This window comes from Pseudophryne corroboree, chromosome 2, assembly GCF_028390025.1.
Source record: "Pseudophryne corroboree isolate aPseCor3 chromosome 2, aPseCor3.hap2, whole genome shotgun sequence".
NCBI lineage: Eukaryota > Metazoa > Chordata > Amphibia > Anura > Myobatrachidae > Pseudophryne > Pseudophryne corroboree.
In genome coordinates, this window is record NC_086445.1 from 642,651,124 (window position 1) to 642,678,207 (window position 27,084).

At 44.6% G+C, this 27,084-nt stretch overlaps 1 protein-coding gene across 1 annotated transcript in view; it reads right to left on the minus strand.

Moving 5' to 3' along the window:
* Nucleotides 1-247: 247 nt before the first annotated feature.
* TNNI1 (troponin I1, slow skeletal type) overlaps nucleotides 248-27,084 on the minus strand; it is a 29,164-nt gene continuing 2,327 nt past the window's right edge. The window contains exons 4-6 of the mRNA XM_063954967.1: nucleotides 20,726-20,902; nucleotides 17,165-17,276; nucleotides 248-475 (exon numbers count right to left, since the gene is read on the minus strand). Coding sequence (XP_063811037.1) covers nucleotides 17,169-17,276; nucleotides 20,726-20,902 — 285 coding nt within the window. The 3' untranslated portion in view covers nucleotides 248-475; nucleotides 17,165-17,168. The remainder of the gene's footprint in view (nucleotides 476-17,164; nucleotides 17,277-20,725; nucleotides 20,903-27,084) is intronic.

The window sequence follows — 27,084 nt, forward strand, 5'->3', positions numbered from 1 at the left end:
ACCCATGGGTGTCCACGACATCCATAGAGTGGGAATAGAACATGTGGCGTTGGGATCCTGACCCCTGGGATCCTGCCCACCGGTAACGGTAACACAACTCCAACCCTTAAAAACAAGCAATATGTGTGATCAGTAAAATGAGACACAACACTTTCAGATAACATTGGAGATATTGTGACAGTATGATAAGCTTTAGATTAGCAATTAAATATGAATAATATTTTTTATAATAAAAACACAACAATGCTTTCATTTTATGCAGAAATGTGTTATTAATATTATGTTTATTATTGAGACAAAAAGTCCATATCAGTGATATCTGATAAAAGCGATTTTGATTGCCCTGTTCACTTGGGAGTTACTCACAACTTCAATTTTAGAAGAAAACAATTTATGAAAAACTGTGTAAATGACATATTGCACATGGGGAATAGAGCACAATAAAGAAATAAGGCAATTGAAGATTCATGTGGTTCTGCAAAAAAATAAACCGAAAAGAAAGATTAGATTGGATCAGAACTGATTAGGTTAATCATCAAGGTAATCTATTCATGACCACATAACGTATATTAATAGGGGTTATCCTGTTTTATTTTACAGTAAGTGTCTTATTTGTGCATTTGCTGTACAAAATAAATTACATTGGTTTAGCTTGTGTACCCCTTAATGTGGAAATGATACAACATTGAAAGGCCATGATAACAATAAACTGTGAAATCAAATATTACATTTATATCCTTCCATGCTGTATAAAAGTTCTGCAATAGTGGGCACAGTTAGGACTGGTTTTAACCTACATTTACCCTATCGCCATCTCATAATACTATTAAAATATAAGGTTTGCACAAGCATTTTTGTTTTTGTTTTGTGCCAGACACCTAGACCTACATACATAGAGTGAGCAAATAAAAAGACAAAAATCAGAGTTAAGGCCCATACACACTGGGCGATCGTGAGGTGAAAGCAGCTCACTTTTGGTGTTTTGAGCTGCTTTCAGCTCAAAACCGCCCAGTGTGTATGCACAAGTGATGAGCGCTCCCGCTTCATCGCTGGCGGCCGCCGTTCATCTACTGGTATTACGAGTAGATGAACGGCGGGGTGAGCGGCTTTCCATAGCGTCCTGCTATGGAAAGCTGCTCACCCCCGCTGACATCGCTGGGCAGGGGGGAAAAGTGCTCAGTGTGTATGCACTGAGCGCTTTTCAGCCCAGCGATGTCAGCCATCATCGCTATTCATACACGCTGGGCAAAAACGCCCAGTGTGTATGCACCTTTAGGCTGAGCATACACTATACAATTATCTGGCAGATTATCTGCCAGATCTGGCTGGTTGAAATTAAAATTTGGTAATGGATGAAAGCAATTGACAATTGATCATTTGCTCCCAAACACTGAAAAATGGACAAAAACTGTTGTTCATACAAATTAGTCAAATCTAGGGTTACCACCTCATCCCTTTAATTCTGGACACATATTATTAATTACACAGGTTCTGTGGCTGATTAAAACCAGGTAAAATGGAGTCTTGAAGTCAGCCAGCCACAGAACCTGTGTAATTAATATATGTCCAGAATTAAAGGGATGAGGTGGTAACCCTAGAACTTAAATCCGTCATTTTACCAATTTGTCTGAACAACAGTTTTTTTTTCTATTTTCCAGTGTTTGGGAGCAAATGGTCTATTTTTTCATCCATTACCAGCAGGGGTGTATCTTCCTATTGGCCAGGATGGCACTTGCCAGGGGCACCGGCCAAGGGGGGGCGCCACCCGGCAGTGCCACCCGCGCCAGGGGGTAGAATGACATAGTAGTCACTGAGTACATCCCTTAGCAGTGCTCATCCACTGCCAGACTCTCAGAAGCGTATTGCACTCTAACACTCTCTGTGACTACGGTTACAATGATGGTGAATATAGCCAGGGAGCGGGGCACTTCCAGGAATGGGGAGGGACGAGGCACCTCCTCTTCCTCATCCGCTCCCCTTCTCATTGGTACCACGTGGTCTGTCATCAAACAGTAGCCACTACAATCAGCACCAGTCAGCAGTGCAGCATGAGCATACCTGTACATTTTCTGCGGTACCGTAGCTGCACTGCATGGTCTATCCTGGTAGTCTGGATCACAGGTTACAAAGAGCTCTGTATGGAGATTTATCTATACTAGTGACTGCCTGTCCAGCTGTGTTGAGACTACAAGTCCCAGCACACCTTGTCAATTGAATTTGCTGGGACATGTAGTGCCACCACACCTAGAGTGGGGTTTGTAACTGTGTGTATGTGTGCATATATCCCCTCGGTGTCCCTGTCCTCACCCTCCTTGTAATTCCCCCTTAGCATCCCTGCCCGCACCATCCCTGTAACTGCCGCCTCAGTGACCCTGCCCATACACTCCTGTAATTCCCCCTCAGTGTCCCTGCCCGCACCCTTCCCATAATTACTCCTCAGTATCCCTGCCCGCACCCTCCCCGTAATTCCCTCACAGTGTCCCTACCCGCACCCTGACCGTAATTCCCCCTCAGTGTCCCTGCCTGCACACCTCCCTGTAATTCTCCCTCAGTGTTCCTAACCTCAGCCTCTCTGTGACTCCCCCCTCAGTCTCCCTGCCTGCACACTCCTCGTAATTCCCCCTCAGTCTCCCTGCCCGCACCCTCCCCGTAATTCCATCTCAGTGTCCCTGCCCGCACCCTCATCATAATTCCTTCTCAGTATCCCTGCCTGCACCCTCCCTGTAATTCGGCCTCAGTGTTCCTAACCTCAGCCTCCCTGTGACTCCCCCCTCAGTGTCCCTACCCGCACACTCCTGTAATTCCCTCTCAGTGTCCCTTCCCGCACCCTCCCTGTAACTGCCCCTCAGTGTCCTTGACCTCAGCCTCCCTGTAGCCCCTCCCTCTCATTTTCACTACCCGAACCCTCCCTGTAATTCCCCTCAGTGTCCCTGACCTCAGCCTCCCTGTGACTCCCCCCTCAGTGTCCCTGCCCACACCCTCCTGTAATTCAACCTCAGTGTCCCTGCCCATACTCTCCCTGTAATTCCCCCTCAGTGTCCCTGCTCGCACACTCCTGTAATTCCCCTCAGTGTCCCTGCCCACACCCTCCCTGTAATTGCCCCTCAGTGTCCCTGACCTCAGCCTCCCTGTAAGCCCTCCACCTCATTGTCCCTACCACATAGGCAAACGCAGGGGGGGGTTCCAGTTGCCCGGAAACCCCCCTCCTCTTGGCAAGTGGTTCAAATTATGAAAACAATAGCATTGGTATATAATACGATAACTAGAGCTACCACCACATAATGCAGTTTGAGGGACAGAACAGAGCTGCTGCACATGCCCAGTGGTAGCATCTTCTTCTACCAAGTTTGCTGTGTGAATCCTCAATCAGTACACTGGACAAGAGAGTAGCTACCAGGAAGAAAAGACAGGAGCATTACCATGAGGTGGGAGAATGTGTGCTTAAAAAGTGCAGGACTGGTTCTATTATGTTTGTGTATTTATTTATTATGGTATGTTTAATCTCTTTCCTGACAACTTATTTATACTATTTAAATGTGTGATACAGCCTATACTATAGACCATCTATAGTGTTAAATATTAATACTGTATTCCATACAGTATACATTAATGTCCAGGGTCTTTACTAGGTTCTTCTACCGCTCCCCCAGACTCCCACAATTGCTTTAACGTTCCGCAGAGTGGGAGATTGTGTACTGCATTTGGAAACCCCCCCTCTAGAAATCCTGCGTTTGCCACTGTACCTGCACCCTCCCTGTAATTCTCCCTCAGTGTCCCTGACCTCAGCCTACCTGTAACTCCCCCCACTGTGTCTCTTGGTGGGGGGCGCCAGTTCCTTACTTTGCCAAGGGCGCTCAGACCCCTAGATACACCCCTGATTACCAGATTCCAACCACCGAGATCTGGCAGATAATCTGCCAAATAATTGTATAGTGTATGTATGCCCATTTTAAGGTTGTGGGGCCCCAGGCAATTAACTTGTGTGGAGGGGTGGGCTGGGCCAGCTTGCCAAATGCCCTGGCGAACTTCAGCAGCCTTTTTTTTTTTAAGGTAAAAAAAATAAGAATTTACTTACCGATAATTCTATTTCTCGGAGTCCGTAGTGGATGCTGGGGTTCCTGAAAGGACCATGGGGAATAGCGGCTCCGCAGGAGACAGGGCACAAAAGTAAAGCTTTCCGATCAGGTGGTGTGCACTGGCTCCTCCCCCTATGACCCTCCTCCAAGCCAGTTAGGTACTGTGCCCGGACGAGCGTACACAATAAGGGAGGAATTTTGAATCCCGGGTAAGACTCATACCAGCCACACCAATCACACCGTACAACTTGTGATCTAAACCCAGTTAACAGTATGATAACAGCGGAGCCTCTGAAAAGATGGCTCACAACAATAATAACCCGATTTTTGTAACTATGTACAAGTATTGCAGATAATCCGCACTTGGGATGGGCGCCCAGCATCCACTACGGACTCCGAGAAATAGAATTATCGGTAAGTAAATTCTTATTTTCTCTATCGTCCTAGTGGATGCTGGGGTTCCTGAAAGGACCATGGGGATTATACCAAAGCTCCCAAACGGGCGGGAGAGTGCGGATGACTCTGCAGCACCGAATGAGAGAACTCCAGGTCCTCCTTAGCCAGGGTATCAAATTTGTAGAATTTAGCAAACGTGTTTGCCCCTGACCAAGTAGCTGCTCGGCAAAGTTGTAAAGCCGAGACCCCTCGGGCAGCCGCCCAAGATGAGCCCACCTTCCTTGTGGAATGGGCATTTACATATTTTGGCTGTGGCAGGCCTGCCACAGAATGTGCAAGCTGAATTGTATTACACATCCAACTAGCAATAGTCTGCTTAGAAGCAAGAGCACCCAGTTTGTTGGGTGCATACAGGATAACAGCAAGTCAGTTTTCCTGACTCCAGCCGTCCTGGAACATATTTTCAGGGCCCTGACAACATCTAGCAACTTGGAGTCCTCCAAGTCCCTAGTAGGTGCAAGGCACCACAATAAGCTGGTTCAGGTGAAACACTGACACCACCTTAGGGAGAGAACTGGGGACGAGTCCGCAGCTCTGCCCTGTCCGAATGGACAAACAGATATGGGCTTTTTTGAGAAAAAACCACCAATTTGACACTCGCCTGGTCCAGGCCAGGGCCAAGAGCATGGTCACTGTTCATGTGAGATGCTTCAAATCCACAGATTTGACTGGTTTTAAACCAATGTGATTTGAGGAATCCCAGAACTACGTTGAGATCCCACAGTGCCACTGGAGGCACAAAAGGGGGTTGTATATGCAATACTCCCTTGACAAACTTCTGGACTTCAGGAACTGAAGCCAATTCTTTCTGGAAGAAAATCGACAGGGCCGAAATTTGAACCTTAATGGACCCCAATTTGAGGCCCATAGACACTCCTGTTTGCAGGAAATGCAGGAAACGACCGAGTTGAAATTTCTTTGTGGGGCCTTCCTGGCCTCACACCACGCAACATATTTTCGCCACATGTGGTGATAATGTTGTGTGGTCACCTCCTTTCTGGCTTTGACCAGGGTAGGAATGACCTCTTCCGGAATGTCTTTTTCCCTTAGGATCCGGCTTTCCACCGCCATGCCGACAAACGCAGCTGCGGTAAGTCTTGGAACAGACATGGTACTTGCTGAAGCAAGTCCCTTCTTAGCGGCAGAGGCCATAAGACCTCTGTAAGCATCACTTGAAGTTCCGGGTACCAAGTCCTTCTTGGCCAATCCGGAGCCATGAGTATAGTTCTTACTCCTCTACGTCTTATAATTCTCAGCACCTTAGGTATGAGAAGCAGAGGAGGGAACACATACACCGACTGGTACACCCACGGTGTTACCAGAACGTCCACAGCTATTGCCTGAGGGTCTCTTGACCTGGCGCAATACCTGTCCCGTTTTTTGTTCAGACGGGACGCCATCATGTCCACCTTTGGTATTTCCCAACGGTTTACAATCATGTGGAAAAAACTTCCCGATGAAGTTTCCACTCTCCCGGGTGGAGGTCGTGCCTGCTGAGGAAGTCTGCTTCCCAGTTTCCATTCCCGGGATGAAACACTGCTGACAGTGCTATCACATGATTTTCCGCCCAGCGAAAAGTCCTTGCAGTTTTTGCCATTGCCCTCCTGCTTCTTGTGTCGCCCTGTCTGTTTACGTGGGCGACTGCCGTGATGTTTTTCCCACTGGATCAATACCGGCTGACCTTGAAGCAGAGGTCTTGCTAAGCTTAGAGCATTATAAATTTACCCTTAGCTCCAGTATATTTATGTGGAGAAAAGTCTCCAGACTTGATCACACTCCCTGGAAATTTTTTCCTTGTGTGACTGCTCCCCAGCCTCTCGGGCTGGGCTCCGTGGTCACCAGCATCCAATCCTGAATGCCGAATCTGCGGCCCTCTAGAAGATGAGCACTCTATAACCACCACAGGAGAGACACCCTTGTCCTTGGATATAGGGTTATCCGCTGATGCATCTGAAGATGCGATCCGGGCCATTTGTCCAGCAGATCCCACTGAAAAGTTCTTGCGTGAAATCTGCCGAATGGAACTGCTTCGTAGGAAGCCACCATTTTTACCAGGACCCTTGTGCAATGATGCACTGTTTTTAGGAGGTTCCTGACTAGCTCGGATAACTCCCTGGCTTTCTCTTCCGGGAGAAACACCTTCTTCTGGACTGTGTCCAGAATCATCCCTAGGCACAGCAGACGTGTCGTCGGATCAGCTGCGATTTTGGAATATTTAGAATCCACCCGTGCTGTTGTAGCAGTATCCGAGATAGTGCTACTCCGACCTCCAACTGTTCCCTGGACTATGCCCTTATCAGGAGATCATCCAAGTAAGGGATACTTAAGACGCCTTTTCTTCGAAGAAGAATCATCATTTCGGCCATTACCTTGGTAAAGACCCGGGGTGCCGTGGACAATCCAAACGGCAGCGTCTGAAACTGATAGTGACAGTTCTGCACCACGAACCTGAGGTACCCTTAGTGAGAAGGGCAAATTTGGGACATAGAGGTAAGCATCCCTGATGTCCCGGGACACTATATAGTCCTCTTCTTCCTGGTTCGTTATCACTGCTCTGAGTGACTCCATCTTGATTTGAACCTTTGTAAGTGTTCAAAAATTTTTTTTAGAATAAGTCTCACCTAGCCTTCTGGCTTCAGTACCACAATATAGTGTGGAATAATACCCCTTTTCTTGTAGTGGGAGGGGTAATTTAGTTATCACCTGCTGGGAATACAGCTTGTGAATTTTTTTCCATACTGCCTCCTTGTCGGAGGGAGACCTTGGTAAAGCAGACTTCAGGAGCCTGCGAAGGGGAAACGTCTCGACCTTCCAATCTGTACCCCTGGGATACTACTTGTAGGATCCAGGGGTCCTGTACGGTCTCAGCGCCATGCTGAGAACTTGTCAGAAGCGGTGGAACGCTTCTGTTCCTGGGAATGGGCTGCCTGCTGCAGTCTTCTTCCCTTTCCTCTATCCCTGGGCAGATATGATCTTATAGGGACGAGAGGACTGAGGCTGAAAAGACGGTGTCTTTTTCTGCAGAGATGTGACTTAGGGTAAAAAACGGTGGATTTTCCAGCAGTTGCCGTGGCCACCAGGTCCGATGGACCGACCCCAAATAACTCCTCTTCCTTTATACGGCAATACACCTTTGTGCCGTTTGGAATCTGCATCACCTGACCACTGTCGTGTCCATAACATCTTTTGGCAGTTATGGACATCGCATTTACTCATGATGCCAGAGTGCAAATATCCCTCTGTGCATCTCGCATATATAGAAATGCATCCTTTAAATGCTCTATAGTCAATAAAATACTGTCCCTGTCAAGGGTATCAATATTTTTAGTCAGGGAATCCGACCAAGCCACCCCAGCTCTGCACATCCAGGCTGAGGCGATCGCTGGTCGCAGTATAACACCAGTATGTGTGTATATACTTTTTATGATATTTTTCCAGCCTACTGTCAGCTGGTCCTTGAGGACGGCCCTATCTATAGACGGTACCGCCACTTGTTTTGATAAGCGTGTGAGCGCCTTATCCACCTTAAGGGGTGTTTCCCAACGCGCCCTAACTTCTGGCGGGAAAGGGTATACCGCCCATAATTTTCTATCGGGGGGAACCCACGCATCATCACACACTTTATTTAATTTATCTGATTCAGGAAAAACTATGGTAGTTTTTTCACATCCCACATAATACCCTCTTTTGTGGTACTTGTAGTATCAGAAATATGTAACACCTCCTTCATTGCCTTTAACGTGTGGCCCTAATAAGGAATACGTTTGTTTATTCACCGTCGACACTGGATTCAGTGTCCCTGTCTGTGTCTGTGTCGACCGACTAAAGTAAACGGGCGTTTTAAAACCCCTGACGGTGTTTTTGAGACGTCTGGACCGGTACTAATTGTTTGTCGGCCGTCTCATGTCGTCAACCGACCTTGCAGCGTGTTGACATTATCACGTAATTTCCTAAATAAGCCATCCATTCCGGTGTCGACTCCCTAGAGAGTGACATCACCATTACAGGCAATTGCTCCGCCTCCTCACCAACATCGTCCTCCTACATGTCGACACACACGTACCGACACACAGCACACACACAGGGAATGCTCTGATAGAGGACAGGACCCACTAGCCCTTTGGAGAGACAGAGGGAGAGTTTGCCAGCACACACCAAAAACGCTATAATTATATAGGGACAACCTTATATAAGTGTTTTCCCTTATAGCATCTTAATATATATAAGCATATCGCCAAATTAGTGCCCCCCCTCTCTGTTTTAACCCTGTTTCTGTAGTGCAGTGCAGGGGAGAGCCTGGGAGCCTTCCCTCCAGCCTTTCTGTGAGGGAAAATGGCGCTGTGTGCTGAGGAGATAGGCCCCGCCCCTTTTTCGGCGGCCTCGTCTCCCGCTCTTAACGGATTCTGGCAGGGGTTAAATATCTCCATATAGCCTCCGGAGGCTATATGTGAGGTATTTTTAGCCAAAATAGGTATTAATTTGCCTCCCAGGGCGCCCCCCTCCCAGCGCCCTGCACCCTCAGTGACTGCCGTGTGAAGTGTGCTGAGAGGAAAATGGCGCACAGCTGCAGTGCTGTGCGCTACCTTTAGAAGACTGAGGAGTCTTCTGCCGCCGATTCTGGACCTCTTCTTACTTCAGCATCTGCAAGGGGGCCGGCGGCAAGGCTCCGGTGACCATCCAGGCTGTACCTGTGATCGTCCCTCTGGAGCTGATGTCCAGTAGCCAAGAAGCCAATCCATCCTGCACGCAGGTGAGTTCACTTCTTCTCCCCTCTGTCCCTCGTTGCAGTGATCCTGTTGCCAGCAGGACTCACTGTAAAGTAAAAAACCTAAGCTAAACTTTCTCTAAGCAGCTCTTTAGGAGAGCCACCTAGAATTGCACCCTTCTCGGCCGGGCACAAAAATCTAACTGGCTTGGAGGAGGGTCATAGGGGGAGGAGCCAGTGCACACCACCTGATCGGAAAGCTTTACTTTTGTGCCCTGTCTCCTGCGGAGCCGCTATTCCCCATGGTCCTTTCAGGAACCCCAGCATCCACTAGGACGATAGAGAAAAGTACTGTATTAAACAAACGCTTTATTTCAAGTATAAAACATTTCTTAATGCTTCCATTTTGGCAACACCATGTGAGAATGACGTTACCAGATCCAGGAGGTCTATCTTAACACTTAGATTTCCCCAGTGTGCTTATAATGAGTACCCCCATGAATATATAAGGGCACAGAAAAAACAAGCCTTTTGTTGTTGTCTGCAGCAAAAATTAGCCTTTCATGTTTGATAAATCACCCCATGTTCAAAACCTTAAACCGCTCATGGATCAGTGCTTTAACCTTACCCTCCAGAATTACATTTGCCAGCCAGCCCCCTCGTAGGGGCCCCCTGTAACTGTCATCTGGATGCATATTACCAGAAATGTATACAGTAATATTATTATTATTATTTATATAGCGCACACATATTCCGCAGCGCTTTACAGAGAATATTTGGCCATTCACATCAGTCCCTGTTCCAGTGGAGCTTTCAGTCTGTATTCCCTTCCACATGTACACACACACATTCATTCATGCAAGGGTTAATTCTTGTTGGGAGCCAATTAACCTACCAGTATATTTTTGGATAGTGGGAGTAAACCGGAATACCTAGAGGAATCCCACGCAATTATGGGGAGAATATACAAACGCCACACAATTAGGGCCATGGTGGGAATCAAACCCATGACCTCTGTGCTGTGAGGCAGTAATGCTAACCATTACACCATCCGTATTGCCCACTCATAGATCAACAGCCTTCATAGTAATCATCTACAACTATAGTTGATTATGGAATTTTTGAGAATCTACTATAATTGCTAACTATCATAAAATTTGTAATTTAGTTGAATCTTACCAATGAATGTTAAAAAATGCAATATACAGGGTGATTCAAAAGTCGCAGTACACCCTTCAAAAACTGCAGGAAATGGGAAAACTGAATACTCCAGTAAGGTATGGGTAAGGTGGGCTATCTTTTAGGGTATGTACTGAACATGGGCGCCATCTTGATATCGTCCATCTTGAATCTATGTCAGTTTTTTCAAAATGCTATGGAAAGCCGCTCACCCCACCATTCATCTACTCATAATACCAGTAGATGAACGGCGGCCGCCAGTGATGAAGCGGGAGCGCGTATCAGTGCTCATCGCTTGTGCATACACAGTCACACTGGGCGGTTTTGAGCTGAAAGCAGCTCAAAACACCAAAAGTGACCTGCTTTTACCTCAAAATCACCCAGTGTGTATGGGCCTTAACTCTGATTTTTGTCTTTTTATTTGATCACTCTATGTATGTAGGTCTAGGTGTCTGGCACAAAACAAAACAAAAATGCTTGTGCAAACCTTATATTTTAATAGTATTATGAGATGGCGATAGGGTAAATGTAGGTTAAAACCAGTCCTAACTGTGCCCACTATTGCAGAACTTTTACACAGCATGGAAGGAAAAAGGGTTGTATAACACGTCAAACATCATCAGAATTTGCTGAAAAGTTTACTGCTGCAAACAGAATTGAAATAGCAGTTATGGTTCAAAAGTTACAACACTACGAAGTGGACCAATCTACACAGGATTCTTGGTGAGTATATTGTTGTTGTTTTTTACAGATACCCTAATGGATTTTACTTGGACAAGGGGACCGAGGTGCTGTGTGAGACACTAGGTAAGTATGTGTGAGTGTGTAAGTGTGTTTAAATAAACTTTTACTTTCATGGTGTGTGTGTCTTGACTTTTTTTGGGGTAATTCTTTTGTTGTGGAACTACAGGAACCAGCGGGCCCATTAATTCCCTGCATTCTGGGACTTGTGGTTCTCCAAGTACCAGCATGTGGGGGAGGCTTGCTGGGACTTGTTATTCCACAGCAAAAGGGGACAGCCCAGGGCTTCATCCCTGGCCCTTGGGTGCCTGGAGTGGGGGACCCATTTATTTAAGGGGTTCCAACTCCCCCAGAAAACCCCGGCCAGGGGTGACTAGTTGGGGGGAGTGATGCTGCGGCCGCAGGGACCTATATAAAAGTGTCCCCTGGCTGCGTCATAACCTCCCTGGCTAGTGGAGCCCGGTGCTGGTTTCAAAAATACTGGGGACCACCACTTCTTTTGCCCCCCTGGATGAAAACCTGCCCCAGAGCGCTCTTGACCTCAGACTGGGGCAATGGTTAATCTTTCAGCAGGACAACGATCCTAAGCACACAGCCAAGAGTGGCTTCAGGACAACTCTGTGAATGTCCATGAGTGGCCCATAGAGATGAGCGCCTGAAATTTTTCGGGTTTTGGTTTTGGGTTCGGTTCCGCGGCCGTGTTTTGGGTTCGAACGCGTTTTGGCAAAACCTCACCGAATTTTTTTTGTCGGATTCGGGTGTGTTTTGGATTCGGGTGTTTTTTTCTAAAAACACTAAAAAACAGCTTAAATCATAGAATTTGGGGGTCATTTTGATCCCAAAGTATTATTAACCTCAAAAACCATAATTTACACTCATTTTCAGTCTATTCTGAATACCTCACACCTCACAATATTATTTTTAGTCCTAAAATTTGCACCGAGGTCGCTGTGTGAGTAAGATAAGCGACCCTAGTGGCCGACACAAACACCGGGCCCATCTAGGAGTGGCACTGCAGTGTCACGCAGGATGTCCCTTCCAAAAAACCCTCCCCAAACAGCACATGACGCAAAGAAAAAAAGAGGCGCAATGAGGTAGCTGTGTGAGTAAGATTAGCGACCCTAGTGGCCGACACAAACACCGGGCCCATCTAGGAGTGGCACTGCAGTGTCACGCAGGATGGCCCTTCCAAAAAACCCTCCCCAAACAGCACATGACGCAAAAAAAAAAAGAGGCGCAATGAGGTAGCTGTGTGAGTAAGATTAGCGACCCTAGTGGCCGACACAAACACCGGGCCCATCTAGGAGTGGCACTGCAGTGTCACGCAGGATGTCCCTTCCAAAAAACCTGAACCACTAGCCATGAACATAGGCCAGGGCCTCAGCCGTTCCTTGCCACTCCGTGTCGTAAATGGCATATTGGCAAGTTTACGCTTCTCCTCCGACAATTTTATTTTAGGTTTTGGAGTCCTTTTTTTTCTGATATTTGGTGTTTTGGATTTGACATGCTCTGTACTATGACATTGGGCATCGGCCTTGGCAGACGACGTTGCTGGCATTTCATCGTCTCGGCCATGACTAGTGGCAGCAGCTTCAGCACGAGGTGGAAGTGGATCTTGATCTTTCCCTAATTTTGGAACCTCAACATTTTTGTTCTCCATATTTTAATAGGCACAACTAAAAGGCACCTCAGGTAAACAATGGAGATGGATACTAGTATACAATTATGGACTGCCTGCCGAGTGCAGACACAGAGGTAGCCACAGCCGTGAACTACCGTACTGTACTGTGTCTGCTGCTAATATAGACTGGTTGATAAAGAGATGTCTATGTAACTATGTATGTATAAAGAAGAAAGAAAAAAAAACCACGGTTAGGTGGTATACAATTATGGACGGACTGCCTGCCGAGTGCAGACACAGAGGTAGCCACAGCCGTGAACTACCGTACTGTACTGTGTCTGCTGCTAATAATATAGACTGGTTGATAAAGAGATGTCGTAGTAGTATGTATGTATAAAGAAAGAAAAAAAAACCACGGTTAGGTGGTATACAATTATGGACGGACTGCCTGCCGAGTGCAGACACAGAGGTAGCCACAGCCGTGAACTACCGTACTGTACTGTGTCTGCTGCTAATATAGACTGGTTGATAAAGAGATGTCTATGTAACTATGTATGTATAAAGAAGAAAGAAAAAAAAACCACGGTTAGGTGGTATACAATTATGGACGGACTGCCTGCCGAGTGCAGACACAGAGGTAGCCACAGCCGTGAACTACCGTACTGTGTCTGCTGCGACTGGATGATAAATGATATAAAAAATATATATATATCACTACTGCAGCCGGACAGGTATATATTATATAATGACGGACCTGCTGGACACTGTCTGTCAGCAGAATGAGTTTTATTTTTATAGAATAAAAAAAACAACAACACACAAGTGAAGTCACACGACGAGTGTTTAACTTTTTCAGGCAATCACAATATAAGTATACTACTAACTATACTGGTGGTCAGTGTGGTCAGGTCACTGGTCAGTCACACTGGCAGTGGCACTCCTGCAGCAAAAGTGTGCACTGTTTAATTTTAATATAATATTATGTACTCCTGGCTCCTGCTATAACCTATAACTGGCACTGCAGTGCTCCCCAGTCTCCCCCACAATTATAAGCTGTGTGAGCTGAGCAGTCAGACAGATATATAATATATATAGATGATGCAGCACACTGGGCTGAGCCTGAGCAGTGCACACAGATATGGTATGTGACTGAGTCACTGTGTGTATCGCTTTTTTCAGGCAGAGAACGGATATATTAAATAAACTGCACTGTCTGGTGGTCACTCACTATATAATATTATGTACTCCTGGCTCCTGCTATAACCTATAACTGGCACTGCAGTGCTCCCCAGTCTCCCCCACAATTATAAGCTGTGTGAGCTGAGCAGTCAGACAGATATATAATATATATAGATGATGCAGCACACTGGGCTGAGCCTGAGCAGTGCACACAGATATGGTATGTGACTGAGTCACTGTGTGTATCGCTTTTTTCAGGCAGAGAACGGATATATTAAATAAACTGCACTGTCTGGTGGTCACTCACTATATAATATTATGTACTCCTGGCTCCTGCTATAACCTATAACTGGCACTGCAGTGCTCCCCAGTCTCCCCCACAATTATAAGCTGTGTGAGCTGAGCAGTCAGACAGATATATAATATATATAGATGATGCAGCACACTGGGCTGAGCCTGAGCAGTGCACACAGATATGGTATGTGACTGTGTCACTGTGTGTATCGCTTTTTTCAGGCAGAGAACGGATATATTAAATAAACTGCACTGTCTGGTGGTCACTCACTAGTAAACTCTCTGCACTCTCTACACTTCTACAGTACTCCTCCTAGTCCTAAGCTCCAGTAAATCTCTCTCTCTTATAATCTAAATGGAGAGGACGCCAGCCACGTCCTCTCCCTATCAATCTCAATGCACGTGTGAAAATGGCGGCGACGCGCGGCTCCTTATATAGAATCCGAGTCTCGCGATAGAATCCGAGCCTCGCGAGAATCCGACAGCGTCATGATGACGTTCGGGCGCGCTCGGGTTAACCGAGCAAGGCGGGAAGATCCGAGTCGCTCGGATCCGTGTAAAAAAAGCTGAAGTTCGGGCGGGTTCGGATTCAGAGAAACCGAACCCGCTCATCTCTAGTGGCCCAGCCAGAGCCCAGACTTGAATCCAATTGAACATCTCTGGAGAGATCTGAAAATGGCTGTGCACTGACGCATCCCATCCAACCTGATGAAGCTTGAGAGGTGCTGGAATGGGTGAAACTGCACAAAGATACTGTAGGTGTGCCAAGCTTATGGCATCATGTTCAAAAAGACTTGAGGCTGTAATTGCTGCCAAAGGTGCATCAACAAAGTATTGAGCAAAGGCTGTGAATACTTATGTACATGTGATTTCTTAGTTTATTTTTAAATCACAAAAAAAACCTTTTTTCACAATGTCATTATGGGGTATTGTGTGTAGACTTTTGAGGGCAAAAATTAATTTATTCCATTTTGGAATAAGGCTATAACATAACAAAATGTGGAAAAAGTGAAGCGCTGTGAATACTTTCTGGATGCACTGTAAGAACAGTACTCAGGAATAAGCCATTTACAGAAAGAAAAAATATTTTTTTGCAGTGTTTAGTAGTTGAAAGATAATCTTCCTCTCTAGTTTGAGCTATTTGGCAGACGATAACATGTGTTTGCCAGTGGTATATCTATAATGTGCTTTATTCATCTATCTATAAACCCTGCAGAAAAACACACCCATAATATGCTGCTACCACTTAAATACTTCATGGTGAGAATGGTAATAACTGACTGGTGCACAGGGATTTATTTGTGCGATATATACTTCTTTGCATTCAGGCCAAAAAAAAAAAACAGAATGTAAACTGCAATCAATCATTAGACTCATCTTATCATTTGTTTTTCATGTCCCCATTTCCTTACATGGCACTGTTGGAGATCAGGGTGTGCCTACAGGGGCATGTTTATTGATTGGGTGAGGGTCAGACGTGAATAGACAGTAAAGTTTAAAAGTGTGGGTGAGTGTGTGTGTGTGTGTGGGGGGGGGGGATTCCAGGGGAAGGGGGGTGTTTTTCAGATATTGTGCATATTAAATTTAAACCAATGTTGTATATCAGATTTAAACTAATACTTTAATAATGCCTGGGTGCTGTTTATAGTTCCAGCTAATTGAGAGACAACTATTTTATAAAGTTTTCTCATAGTGGAACAAAGATAACTTAAACAACTTAAAATACACTTGGAAAAATTACATCTTTAATTTATCTTGCAAAAATGCAATAACAGCGGCCTCTGTGCTACTTACACACTGAGACAGGACTCAGGAGGACTCTTGACCCAAATACTCTCATTAGATAACAGGTTACACAGGATCCAGATACTCAGGTGGGGAGTAGGAGAAGCTGGGGTCCCTGGGTCACTTGCACCTCTTCCCTTCCCCCCTTCCCCCCACCCCCACCCCCCACCCCTATCTCTCCTCTGGTCGGGAAGCCCCATCAGCAGCTCATGAAGACTCCAGTGTCTCTGCCATCACTGCATACTGTCCCCTGGACCCCTCCCTTAATCTGGCTATACAGGTCAGCACCACTTCCTAGTACAATCATCTAGAGAGGAGGAGCATTAAAGCCATTCTTGTTAGTGAACCTTGCAAACTAGTAAAACTTTTAGTTGTGACCAAGTTTCACTATACCAGTGGCTGGCTATGGGGCATTACTTTTACATGGGGCTGATCACTATGCATTAATATCACTCTCTATCAGCTGGAGTCAGCATATGCAGTACTATGAATATATTTAGTCACAATCAAAATATCAAAAGACCTGATGTCATCAGTTATGAACTAGCGTGACAGCTTTATGTGCTTCTCAATTCAAATAATTGATGTTGGCAAAATGACATGCCCTTGGTCATAGGCAGAAATCTGCATATTTATATATAATTTCTTCTCAAGCGCACCATGTGCCACTACCCTTGAATATATCTGCATATACCCAGCCCACACACAGATGGATACCATGTACAGTAGTATAGATGGGGTGGTCTTCAGGTTGCCGACTGTCGGGATCCCGGCGACAGTATACCGGCGCCGGAATCCCGACAGCCGGCATACCGACAGATATTCTCCCTCGTGGGGTTCCACAACCCCCCTGGAGGGAGAATAAATAGCGTGGCACGTGTGGCGCGCCACCGTGCCCGCAGCATGGCGAGCGGTATGCCGGCGGTCGGGCTCCCTGCGCCGGTATGCTGGTCGCCGGGAGCCCGGCCGCCGGCATTCCATACTACACCCGTATAGATGTTCTAGATACACTATACAACACAGTGTATCTATCAAACAATTAGTCGTAGGATAGATACTAAGTGTTTATTTTACACATTTGCCCTTAACTATGTTCATAAAAGTGGATTTATCCTTTTAGAATTTCACCTTTTTATTGGGCTGTAGGAGATTTTGCTGCATCAAACATCTTTTTCCTGCCCTCCATACCAGACATTGCTTCAACGTTCTTGCGCCAATCACTGACTTCAACTGGACGCTCCTTTGTGATGACAACATACATACAGTGTATTAACAATGATAATTAGCAATACAGAATAAATCCGACCATTACAGTCTCCTGCTGTAGCACATAAAAGCACAGAACTGAAGCTACAAACATATTATAAATAACAGATTCAGTATGGGATCCTGGCGGTCGGGATCTCGGCGGTCAGGAGACCGACGCTGGAATCCTGACAGCGAGCGCAGTGAGTAACCTCTAGGGCTCACTGCGCTCGCCACGCTCATGGCCACACTATTCTATACCCCCTCGGCTGGTGGCGTGGACCACCACCTGAGGCGGAATACCGGGTGCCTGTCGGGATTCCGGCGTTGGGATCCTGAACACCGGGATCCCGACGTGGTATATTGACAGCATCCGTGCATAACTATAGCATAGAGGGTAACATAGTACATTTCTCACCAATTGCAAGATTAATTGACGTTTAATATTATATATTAAAGATATCTAAATTTTTTACTGTTTTTTTAAAGAAATACATTACAAGAAAAAAAATGCAGAACAAGTTAAACCAAGCAATCAAATAGGTACAATTAAGACTTCATGCAAAACAAAGAAAGTTTTTTATGTGCTTACTAACGTGTGCACACCCTTCAGAAAACTTTCAGATACGAATTAGCACAAAAAATATAGCCTAAATATATTTAGAAACACATCAGAACATTAAAACACACAGTACTGTACAGCAATATCAAAGGTGGACCCTATTAATACATGTGGGGATCAGATTAATAGATTCTGGTTTTGCTAAATCATTTTATTCTATAATTTTCCTATCCATCTTTAAAACGGCAATGTTATTAAAGGTAAAAAATCAGCAGGTTATGCCTTTAATAACAGTACAGTTTTATAAACTGCCTGCAAAATCACAGATCACCAGAACATATTAAATGTTATGTACTGTATACAGAATTCATTTATACAGATATTTGCATTAGACACAAAAAGTTTGGACATTTCAACTCTTAAAGATAGGGGCAGCAGGATTAAAGTCAACCAATCGCCTTGCTATGAGTACGGAGTATTTCCAAACAGAGCCGACCCATTGCTCCAGAGAGGTGCCCAGCTGGCATGTCAGCCTGGACACACATAGGGGGTAATTCAGACCTGATCGCTCGCTAGCGTTTTTTGCAGCGCTGCTTTCATGTCAGAACTGCGCATGCGTATGCACCGCATTGCGCAGACACGTTGCACGGGAACAAAGCGGATCGTTGCTGTACGATGGGTTTTACGAAGAATCCATTCGCACAGCCGATTGCAAGGAAATTGACAGGAAGAATGCGTTTGTGGGTGGCAACTGACCGTTTTCTGTGAGTGGTTGGAAAAACGCAGGCGTGTCCAAGCGTTTTCAGGGTGGGTGTCTGACGTCAATTCCGGCCCCGAACAGGCTGAAGTGATCGCAATTTTATGCCCTAGGCAAATTTTTGGCTGGTGCCCCCCCCTAGCATCGCTCCTAGTTCTGCATCTGACCCAGCAACACTAAGGCAGTGAGGCCCACCAGGAGGGTTACCATGTGGGCCAATTCAACCCTGCATAATGCCCCACAGTAATGCCCATAATACACATAATTCCAGATAGTAATGCACCTTACACATATGCCCCACATTAGTAATGCCCATAATACACAAAATTCTACACAATAATGCACCTTACACATATGCCCCATATTAGTAATGCCATAATGCACATAATTTCACACAGCAATTCACCTTACACATATGACCCACATTAGTAATGCCATAATACACATAATTCCACACAGCAATGCACCTTACACATATGACCCACATTAGTAATGCCATAATACACATAATTCCACACAGCAATTCACCTTACACATATGCCCCACATTAGTAATGCCATAATACACATAATTCCACATAGCAATTCACCTTACACATATGCCCCACATTAGTAGCGCTAGTAGCTTTTTTTTTTTTTTTTTTTTTTTATAAAACTTGCTTGCTGGTGTGCTTGCAGTCAGTGTGTGCGCCCATGCAGCTCCCTAGATCCGTGACTGCATTTTGTGAGATGGGGGTGGCAGGATGGGTGAGTGCTTGCGCTTGCACCCATTAAAGGGGCACCTGTACAAGGAATGTGACCTCACAGGGTATGCCGTCCTTTGCATGCCTCACCCTTTATTTTCACTTGCTGGTTGGACACAGATAGCAGCAAAGTCCAGATACTGCCATACTTGCTGGTTATCCAAAAAGACCAGTATCAACCATGTAGCAACTGTTCATTCTCTCCACTCTTCAGTGTGTTTGCTGGTGTCTGTTACTCCTGGCAACTGCATGCCCTTTATTTTATACTGTGGGAGAAATATGCTCCGCTCTGGCGCGTCTGAAAGTCACACTGCACTGACGTTTCATATAGAAATAGCGCAACGCAACTTACTGTTCATGTTACAGTGCTGGATGGCAGGGGAATTTTATGGTATGGACTGACTGAGAAATAAAGTGTGGGGAGAACACTGCCCATGTTATATCCCTGCAGACACCTGAGGTTTGCACAGGGATAAGGGACACAGGATAGCAGGGTCCCCCTCCCCCATGTGAACAAGAAGTATAGGTGATGTCAGATTTATGTGAAGCAGTCTTCCAAAATACACATATGGTATCATAAGGAGCCATCCAGTAATAACCTTATATAATCAGTGAAAATGTCACAGTTCCAGGAATTTCAGTTACCCGGCTTCTACTGTCTGATGTCTCACAAGTCAGGGGCATTCACGCATGTCGGAGGGAGTTCAAGGGGCTGTCTGCATTCTATTTGACAAATGTAAACAGCAGTGTATACAAGTGCTGATTGAATACATTTAGAAAGTAACAGATAGTTTGCAGACTGTCCCTCCCAGCATGAGATACTGTAGGGACATGCTTGGATGCCCCTAGACATGCTTGGATGCAAATGCCTAGCCTGCCTATAGCTAAGGCCGGCTCTGCTCCCAAGAGCTAGCACATTACCGACACCTCCATACTATGCATATGAAGAGGGGCAGATTAATAGAGGAGGGGGCCCATGTGCAGGCTCCATGCAGGCCCCTTCCTCTCTGGCAGTGGCCGCAGTGCTGAGGCTCTGGCTTTTTTGGCATGGTCTATTGCGTATGTGAAGGTTTCTGTGAACATGGCACATGCCTTGTTCCCGGGGACATATCTACTGCACATATGCAAATTACTGACAAAATGGCCGCCATGCCATTTTCCCAGTGATTTATGTCTGCAGTGCCGGCCACCGAATGTCTGCAGAGGGGTAAGTAAGTTTATATGGGAGCAGAATGATGAGTGTGGGCGCCTGAACCCAGGGGCCCATATGCAACGCACACCCTGCACCCATTATAGATACACCAATGCATATGCAGACTGGGATTACAGCAGGTCTTTCATTTTTTGTTAGCGTGGCCTAAAATAACAAAAAACAATATATACCTTCTCAGTATCCTCCTTCTTAACAGATTTCAAGTTAGCACGCAAATCCATGGAGACCTTGTGTTTTGAACCCAGAAGTGCGCGGAGCATAGCATCAGCGGATACTCGCACCCTCCGCAGTGGAGGTCTTTTAAACTTTCCACGCAGATCCAACACCTTCATCCTCAGATCTTGAATCTATAATGTAAAATATGTTATTTTTAAATACCTTTTATAGGCATGCCATGATGAGCATGAAGCATGTGATTTTGGGAAATGTGCTGCTGTTGTGGTAGAAACACAAGAAATATAATTGAATAAGTCTTTTTTACATGCCTGTCAACACTTTGGCAAGGATCAACATTTAAGATTACTGCAAGTGTTGGCAGAGTGTTGTGGTGTCAGATAGGGATGTTAGTCCACACAACGGCACTTAACCAGGATGATTGGTTTATTCATATAACAGAGATAACAGCTTTTAGTATATAGAAGATGTTCTGCAGCAACAGGAAATCACAGTATACATGTGAAGCAGCATACCTTCCAGCTGTATGCAAAAGAATGATTACCCAAAGGTACTCGGGCGCTTAAGGTTTGAGATGCTATGTCGCGCAGCAGCCTCAGATAAATACAGGAAGTCACTCCCACATAGATAAACAAATGCAAAACAAAGATGGAGGCTGTGCTAAAATGATATATGTTGACAATACTGATATAATGAATACTTGAAAATGTATTAATAATTAATACACTAAAATAAGGTGATTACACCTTAATGCATGCACCAATAATAAGATAAAAATTACAGTTAGTACAACTGATAAAATAAGGGTGACCCAATTAGCCAGGAATATTAGGATAGCTTTCAATCTAGGAAGTCCGTTCCAGGTTATTTTCCTCAATACTAGAGTCCAGCAAAAGCAATTAGGAGGTTAGCAAATTGTCCAATGTTGAAACTTTACCGCTAGAGGGTATGTTGCTCCTGATGTCTAAGTGGTGAGCTCCTCATGCATTGCGGAGAGCAAAGTTTATCGGTTCAGCAAGTGGAAAAATCCTCCAAATCAGAGTAGTTTTCTGGGTTTCCGTGGGGGATGGTTCGGTTTCCAAGTAAAATCCTGGCGTGGGTCCCTATACACCTGACGCGTTTCGCTGCGGTCAAATAGCAGCTTTTTCAAAGGTAACATTGGTTTGAGTGTGTGGGGTTTATATACCCATTCCAATATGGTGGCTAATTAGCACCTGGAACTGGTGTTGCATGGTTACTGATTGCTAAGCATATAAATACAGTAAAAATTACAATGAAAACAGACCCACTTCTCATATGATGGAAAAATATATATACAAAGATCCGATTTTAATAGAAAAACTCATGTAAACAGCATATATTTACTTTCAATAACTGGGAGGAACAGGAAGTAAAGGTATATTCAACAACCAATCAATACGTTTGTTATGACTAGTGTCACTATGGAGATGATTTAAATGCACCCCCATTGGATAGGGACAGAATTATATATAACACAGGAATATCCCCTGTGAGGGTAATATATCTGAAGACCCGGTCACATGATCGTCATCACGTCACGTGACCAACACTCGTGCCGCACTTACCAGTGGTAAGGAAGTATATCGGGTGCCAGGTCACGTGACCGTAGGCCCGTCATGTGACCGGCGCTTCAGCAGCGCTCATCAGTGTGTGGGAGTGATCACAGAATGGCCGCCGGAATAGTAGTTTCCGCCCTTAGTGCGGCATCACTTCCGTTCTCGGCGGGCATACATATGTGGGAAGCCAACCAAGGGCGGTGTTGTTACAGGCACTTCCGCCCTTACTAGCAGGATTCTAATCCTGTAAACCCAACACTACATGGTAGAAGGAAACTTATCACGGAGGCGGTCACGTGACCACATCCGACTTAGATGTATTAAAGAATCTATTTAGGAAATTTAAGAACGGTCATAACAAAAAAAGGGAATCTTATTAAGAAAATTAGGAAATCACTAAGGTAGAAGGGGATAATAGAGATTCTATGTGGCCAGCAAGACAAAACATTATGAAAACTTAGAATAAATAGAACTCTTCATATCAATTCTAAACAATTCTAGATCATGTAATCAAATTCAATGGTCTTAAGCAGATTAAATTCATTAGCCTACAGACACTTCAATGATGGTGGGGAATTATGCATACATATATAAAAATGTATACCAAAAAAAAAAGGAGGAAGGGAGTGCGAGAGGGAAAGATGGCATCAGAGGGAACTTTTGTTAGATTATGGAATTCAATTCGACAGCCTCATTTAGACCTCCCGGGTAAATTGTGCCCATTCTAAACATCCAGTAAGCTTCTTGTTGGCATAGTCTCTTGTATCTATCACCCCCTCTGATGGTCAGTGGGATATGTTCCACCCCAATTATTTTGAGATTTTTTGGATTGGCATTATGGGTAACATGGAAATGTTGAGAAACGCTGTGGGACTCGAGCCTCTTAATGATGTTTCTACGGTGCTCGTCTAAATGAGGCTGTCGAATTGAATACCATAATCTAACAAAACTTCCCTCTGATGCCATCTTTCCCTCTCGCACTCCCTTCCTCCTTTTTTTTTTTTTTTTGGTATACATTTTTATATATGTATGCATAATTTCCCACCATCATTGAAGTGTCTGTAGGCTAATTAATTTAATCTGCTTAAGACCATTGAATTTGATTACATGATCTAGAATTGTTTAGAATTGATATGAAGAGTTCTATTTATTCTAAGTTTTCATAATGTTTTGTCTTGCTGGCCACATAGAATCTCTATTATCCCCTTCTACCTTAGTGATTTCCTCATTTTCTTAATAAGATTCCCTTTTTTTGTTATGACCGTTCTTAAATTTCCTAAATAGAATCTTTAATACATCTAAGTCGGATGCGGTCACGTGACCGCCTCCGCGATAAGTTTCCTTCTACCATGTAGTGTTGGGTTTACAGGATTAGAATCCTGCTAGTAAGGGCGGAAGTGCCTGTAACAACACCGCCCTTGGTTGGCTTCCCACATATGTATGCCTGCCGAGAACGGAAGTGATGCCGCACTAAGGGCGGAAACTACTATTCCGGCGGCCATTCTGTGATCACTCCCACACACTGATGAGCGCTGCTGAAGCGCCGGTCGCGTGAAGGGCCTACGGTCACGTGACCTGGCACCCGATATACTTCCTTACCACTGGTAAGTGCGGCACGAGTGTCGGTCACGTGACCTGATGACGATCATGTGACCGGGTTTTCAGATATATTACCCTCACAGGGAATATTCCTGTGTTATATATAATTCTGTCCCTATCCAATGGGGGTGCATTTAAATCATCTCCATAGTGACACTAGTCATAACAAACGTATTGATTGGTTGTTGAATATACCTTTACTTCCTGTTCCTCCCAGTTATTGAAAGTAAATATATGCTGTTTACATGAGTTTTTCTATTAAAATCGGATCTTTGTATATATATTTTTCCATCCTATGAGAAGTGGGTCTGTTTTCATTATAATTTTTGCTGTATTTATATGCTTAGCAATCAGTAACCATGCAACACCAGTTTCAGGTGCTAATTAGCCACCATATTGGAATGGGTATATAAACCCCACACACTCAAACCAATGTTACCTTTGAAAAAGCTGCTATTTGACTGCAGCGAAACGCGTCAGGTGTATAGGGACCCACGCCAGGATTTTACTTGGAGACCGAACCATCCTCCACGGAAACCTAGAAAACTACTCTGATTTGGAGGATTTTTCCACTTGCTGAACCGATGAACTTTGCTCACCGCAATGCATGAGGAGCTCACCACTTAAACATCAGGAGCAACATACCCTCTAGCGGTAAAGTTTCAACATTGGACTATTTGCTAACCTCCTAATTGCTTTTGCTGGACTCTAGTATTGGGGGAAATAACCTGGAACGGACTTCCTAGATTGAAAGCTATCCTAATATTCCTGGCTAATTGGGTAACCCTTTTTTTATCAGTTGTACTAACTGTAATTTTTATCTTATTATTGTTGCATGCATTAAGGTGTAATCACCTTATTTTAGTGTATTAATTATCAATACATTTTCAAGTATTCATTATATCAGTATTGTCAACATATATCATTTTAGCGCAGCCTCCATCTTTGTTTTGCATTTGTTTACCTTCCAGCTGTACCTTTTTTATGGTCTGTACCGATTTTTGGCTCTCCAAACTTCCATTGAAAGTATAGGAAAAGGGGTGTGGCAATGCCCATTTACCTGTGGCCATGCCCCCTTTTCGAATTTGTACCGATTTTTATGTGTAAATTGTTGGAGGGAATGAAGCAGTATATCGGTAACACAGCGTCTTAGTACACACAGGATACGGCTGCATACACACAGGGTGCGGCTGCGGGGTAGACAAGGTCACACACTCGGGAGAGCAGAAGCTGCATGTTAGTGCAGTTGTCTCTCAGACTGTGCACTAAGCACCTCCTCCTGCACTGAGCTGACACTAGGAGGGAAAACACTAGAGCAGGGAAGCTGCCTCTAGTGCTGGGAACGGAGACAGACAGCAGAGTGATCCACTGTCTAACAGGAAGAAGATACAGTATTGCTTGTAATGCAGTTAAACACAGTAGATATGAGGATATACACACATTGTAGGCCACTGAACTTGCATGGTCAGATGGGATGCAATTGCAGCAAGATAATTTTTCTCTGACACGGGGGTGTGGATTATTAGATCTACTCTAAATGTTCTACAGTCAATAGGTTGACCACTATTGGTCGACATGCATTAGGTTGACATGGAATACGTAGAAAGTAGAAAAGGTCGACAGGGTCAAATGGTCGACAGGGTTAAAAGGACGATATGGATATGGTCGACACAAAGAAGGTGGACACAATTATTTTTTGGGGGGTTGTTTTGTTACTTTTATGCCACAAACAAGACCCATTAGAGTAGCACTTCGCTCACAATGCTTCGGGCTAAGTGCATCGCTCTGCTACCGCTGCGCTCAGCACAGGTTACTATTCCCAATCATAGTCCACGTGGATGGTAAAGTATGCAGTTAAAGAAAATGGAAAGAAAAATGAAGATCAAACATATGTGTGTCGACCATTGTCCTGTCGCGCTTTTGATCCTGTTGACCTAATGTCTGTCGGCCATAAGTGGTCGTCCTATTGACTGTAGACCTTTTTAGCTTAGATCTATAGACCGGATACCATGCCAGTAAGGGGTGATCCCCACATGGACACTTCGCACAGACCCCCTCTCCTCATAAGATGCCTTTGGGCAAACATCCATCATTTTGGCTTTGCTGTGAAAAGACATATTTTGGGGGAAAACATGAAAACCCTGCTTACCTCTACACATTGCCAGCTATTTTGGCCTCCAAAATGTTTATCCAGCAGTCTGAAGGCATAAAAATAAAATCACTGGCAATGTGACACTTGCTAGCAATTTAAGCCACATTGCAGAAAAAAGCCAGAAAAAGTTATATATTAAGGAGTAGCAATACACTAATGAATTGTGATGCCAATTTGTATCTATTAACTAAGGGGGTAAAGCAGCTTCATGGAGACAAAACTATTTTATAAATATATTATGGGGGCCAAATTACCCTATGAGTCAATTAAAAAAAATATTATTTTTGCATTAGGGGATTTATTATTATTGTTTAAATGAAAGAGAAAATACGTTTTGAATGGTAACGGGGCAATATTAATGTACTAATAATACATCTATTTTTTTCATGTTACAGGCACAATTTATACTGTAGTGCACTCTTGTCACTTAAAGTGCCAGCATGTGCCTGATGTGTCTCAAGTGTGCAGCATAAATGGTAGAAAATGACCATGTTGGAGAGTCTTTGTTATTTCATGTAAATGCTGTGTTCTGTAAGTAAAGGCTGGTACCAAGCCCCAAAAAGCAGAATGTTCAGTGAAAATCTCCAGCAATAATTTCTGCATGCTTTATACAAAGAAGGTGGATATTGCCAATTTATCAAGTCCCTCCGGATGGCGGTGGAGGGGAGTAGTAAAAGAAAAAATGCTGCACACATGCACAGTGCTGTACCCTATCAAAAATATGTTTTTAGTTATGGGGGTCATTCCGAGTTGTTCGCTCGGTAAAAATCTTCGCATCGCAGCGATTTTCTGCTTAGTACGCATGCGCAATGTTCGCACTGCGACTGCGCCAAGTAATTTTTCTATGAAGATAGTTTTTTTACTCACGGCTTTTTCTTCGCTCCGGCGATCGTAATGTGATTGACAGGAAATGGGTGTTACTGGGCGGAAACACGGCGTTTTATGGGCGTGTGGGAAAAAACGCTACCGTTTCCGGAAAAAACGCAGGAGTGGCCGGAGAAACGGAGGAGTGTCTGGGCAAACACTG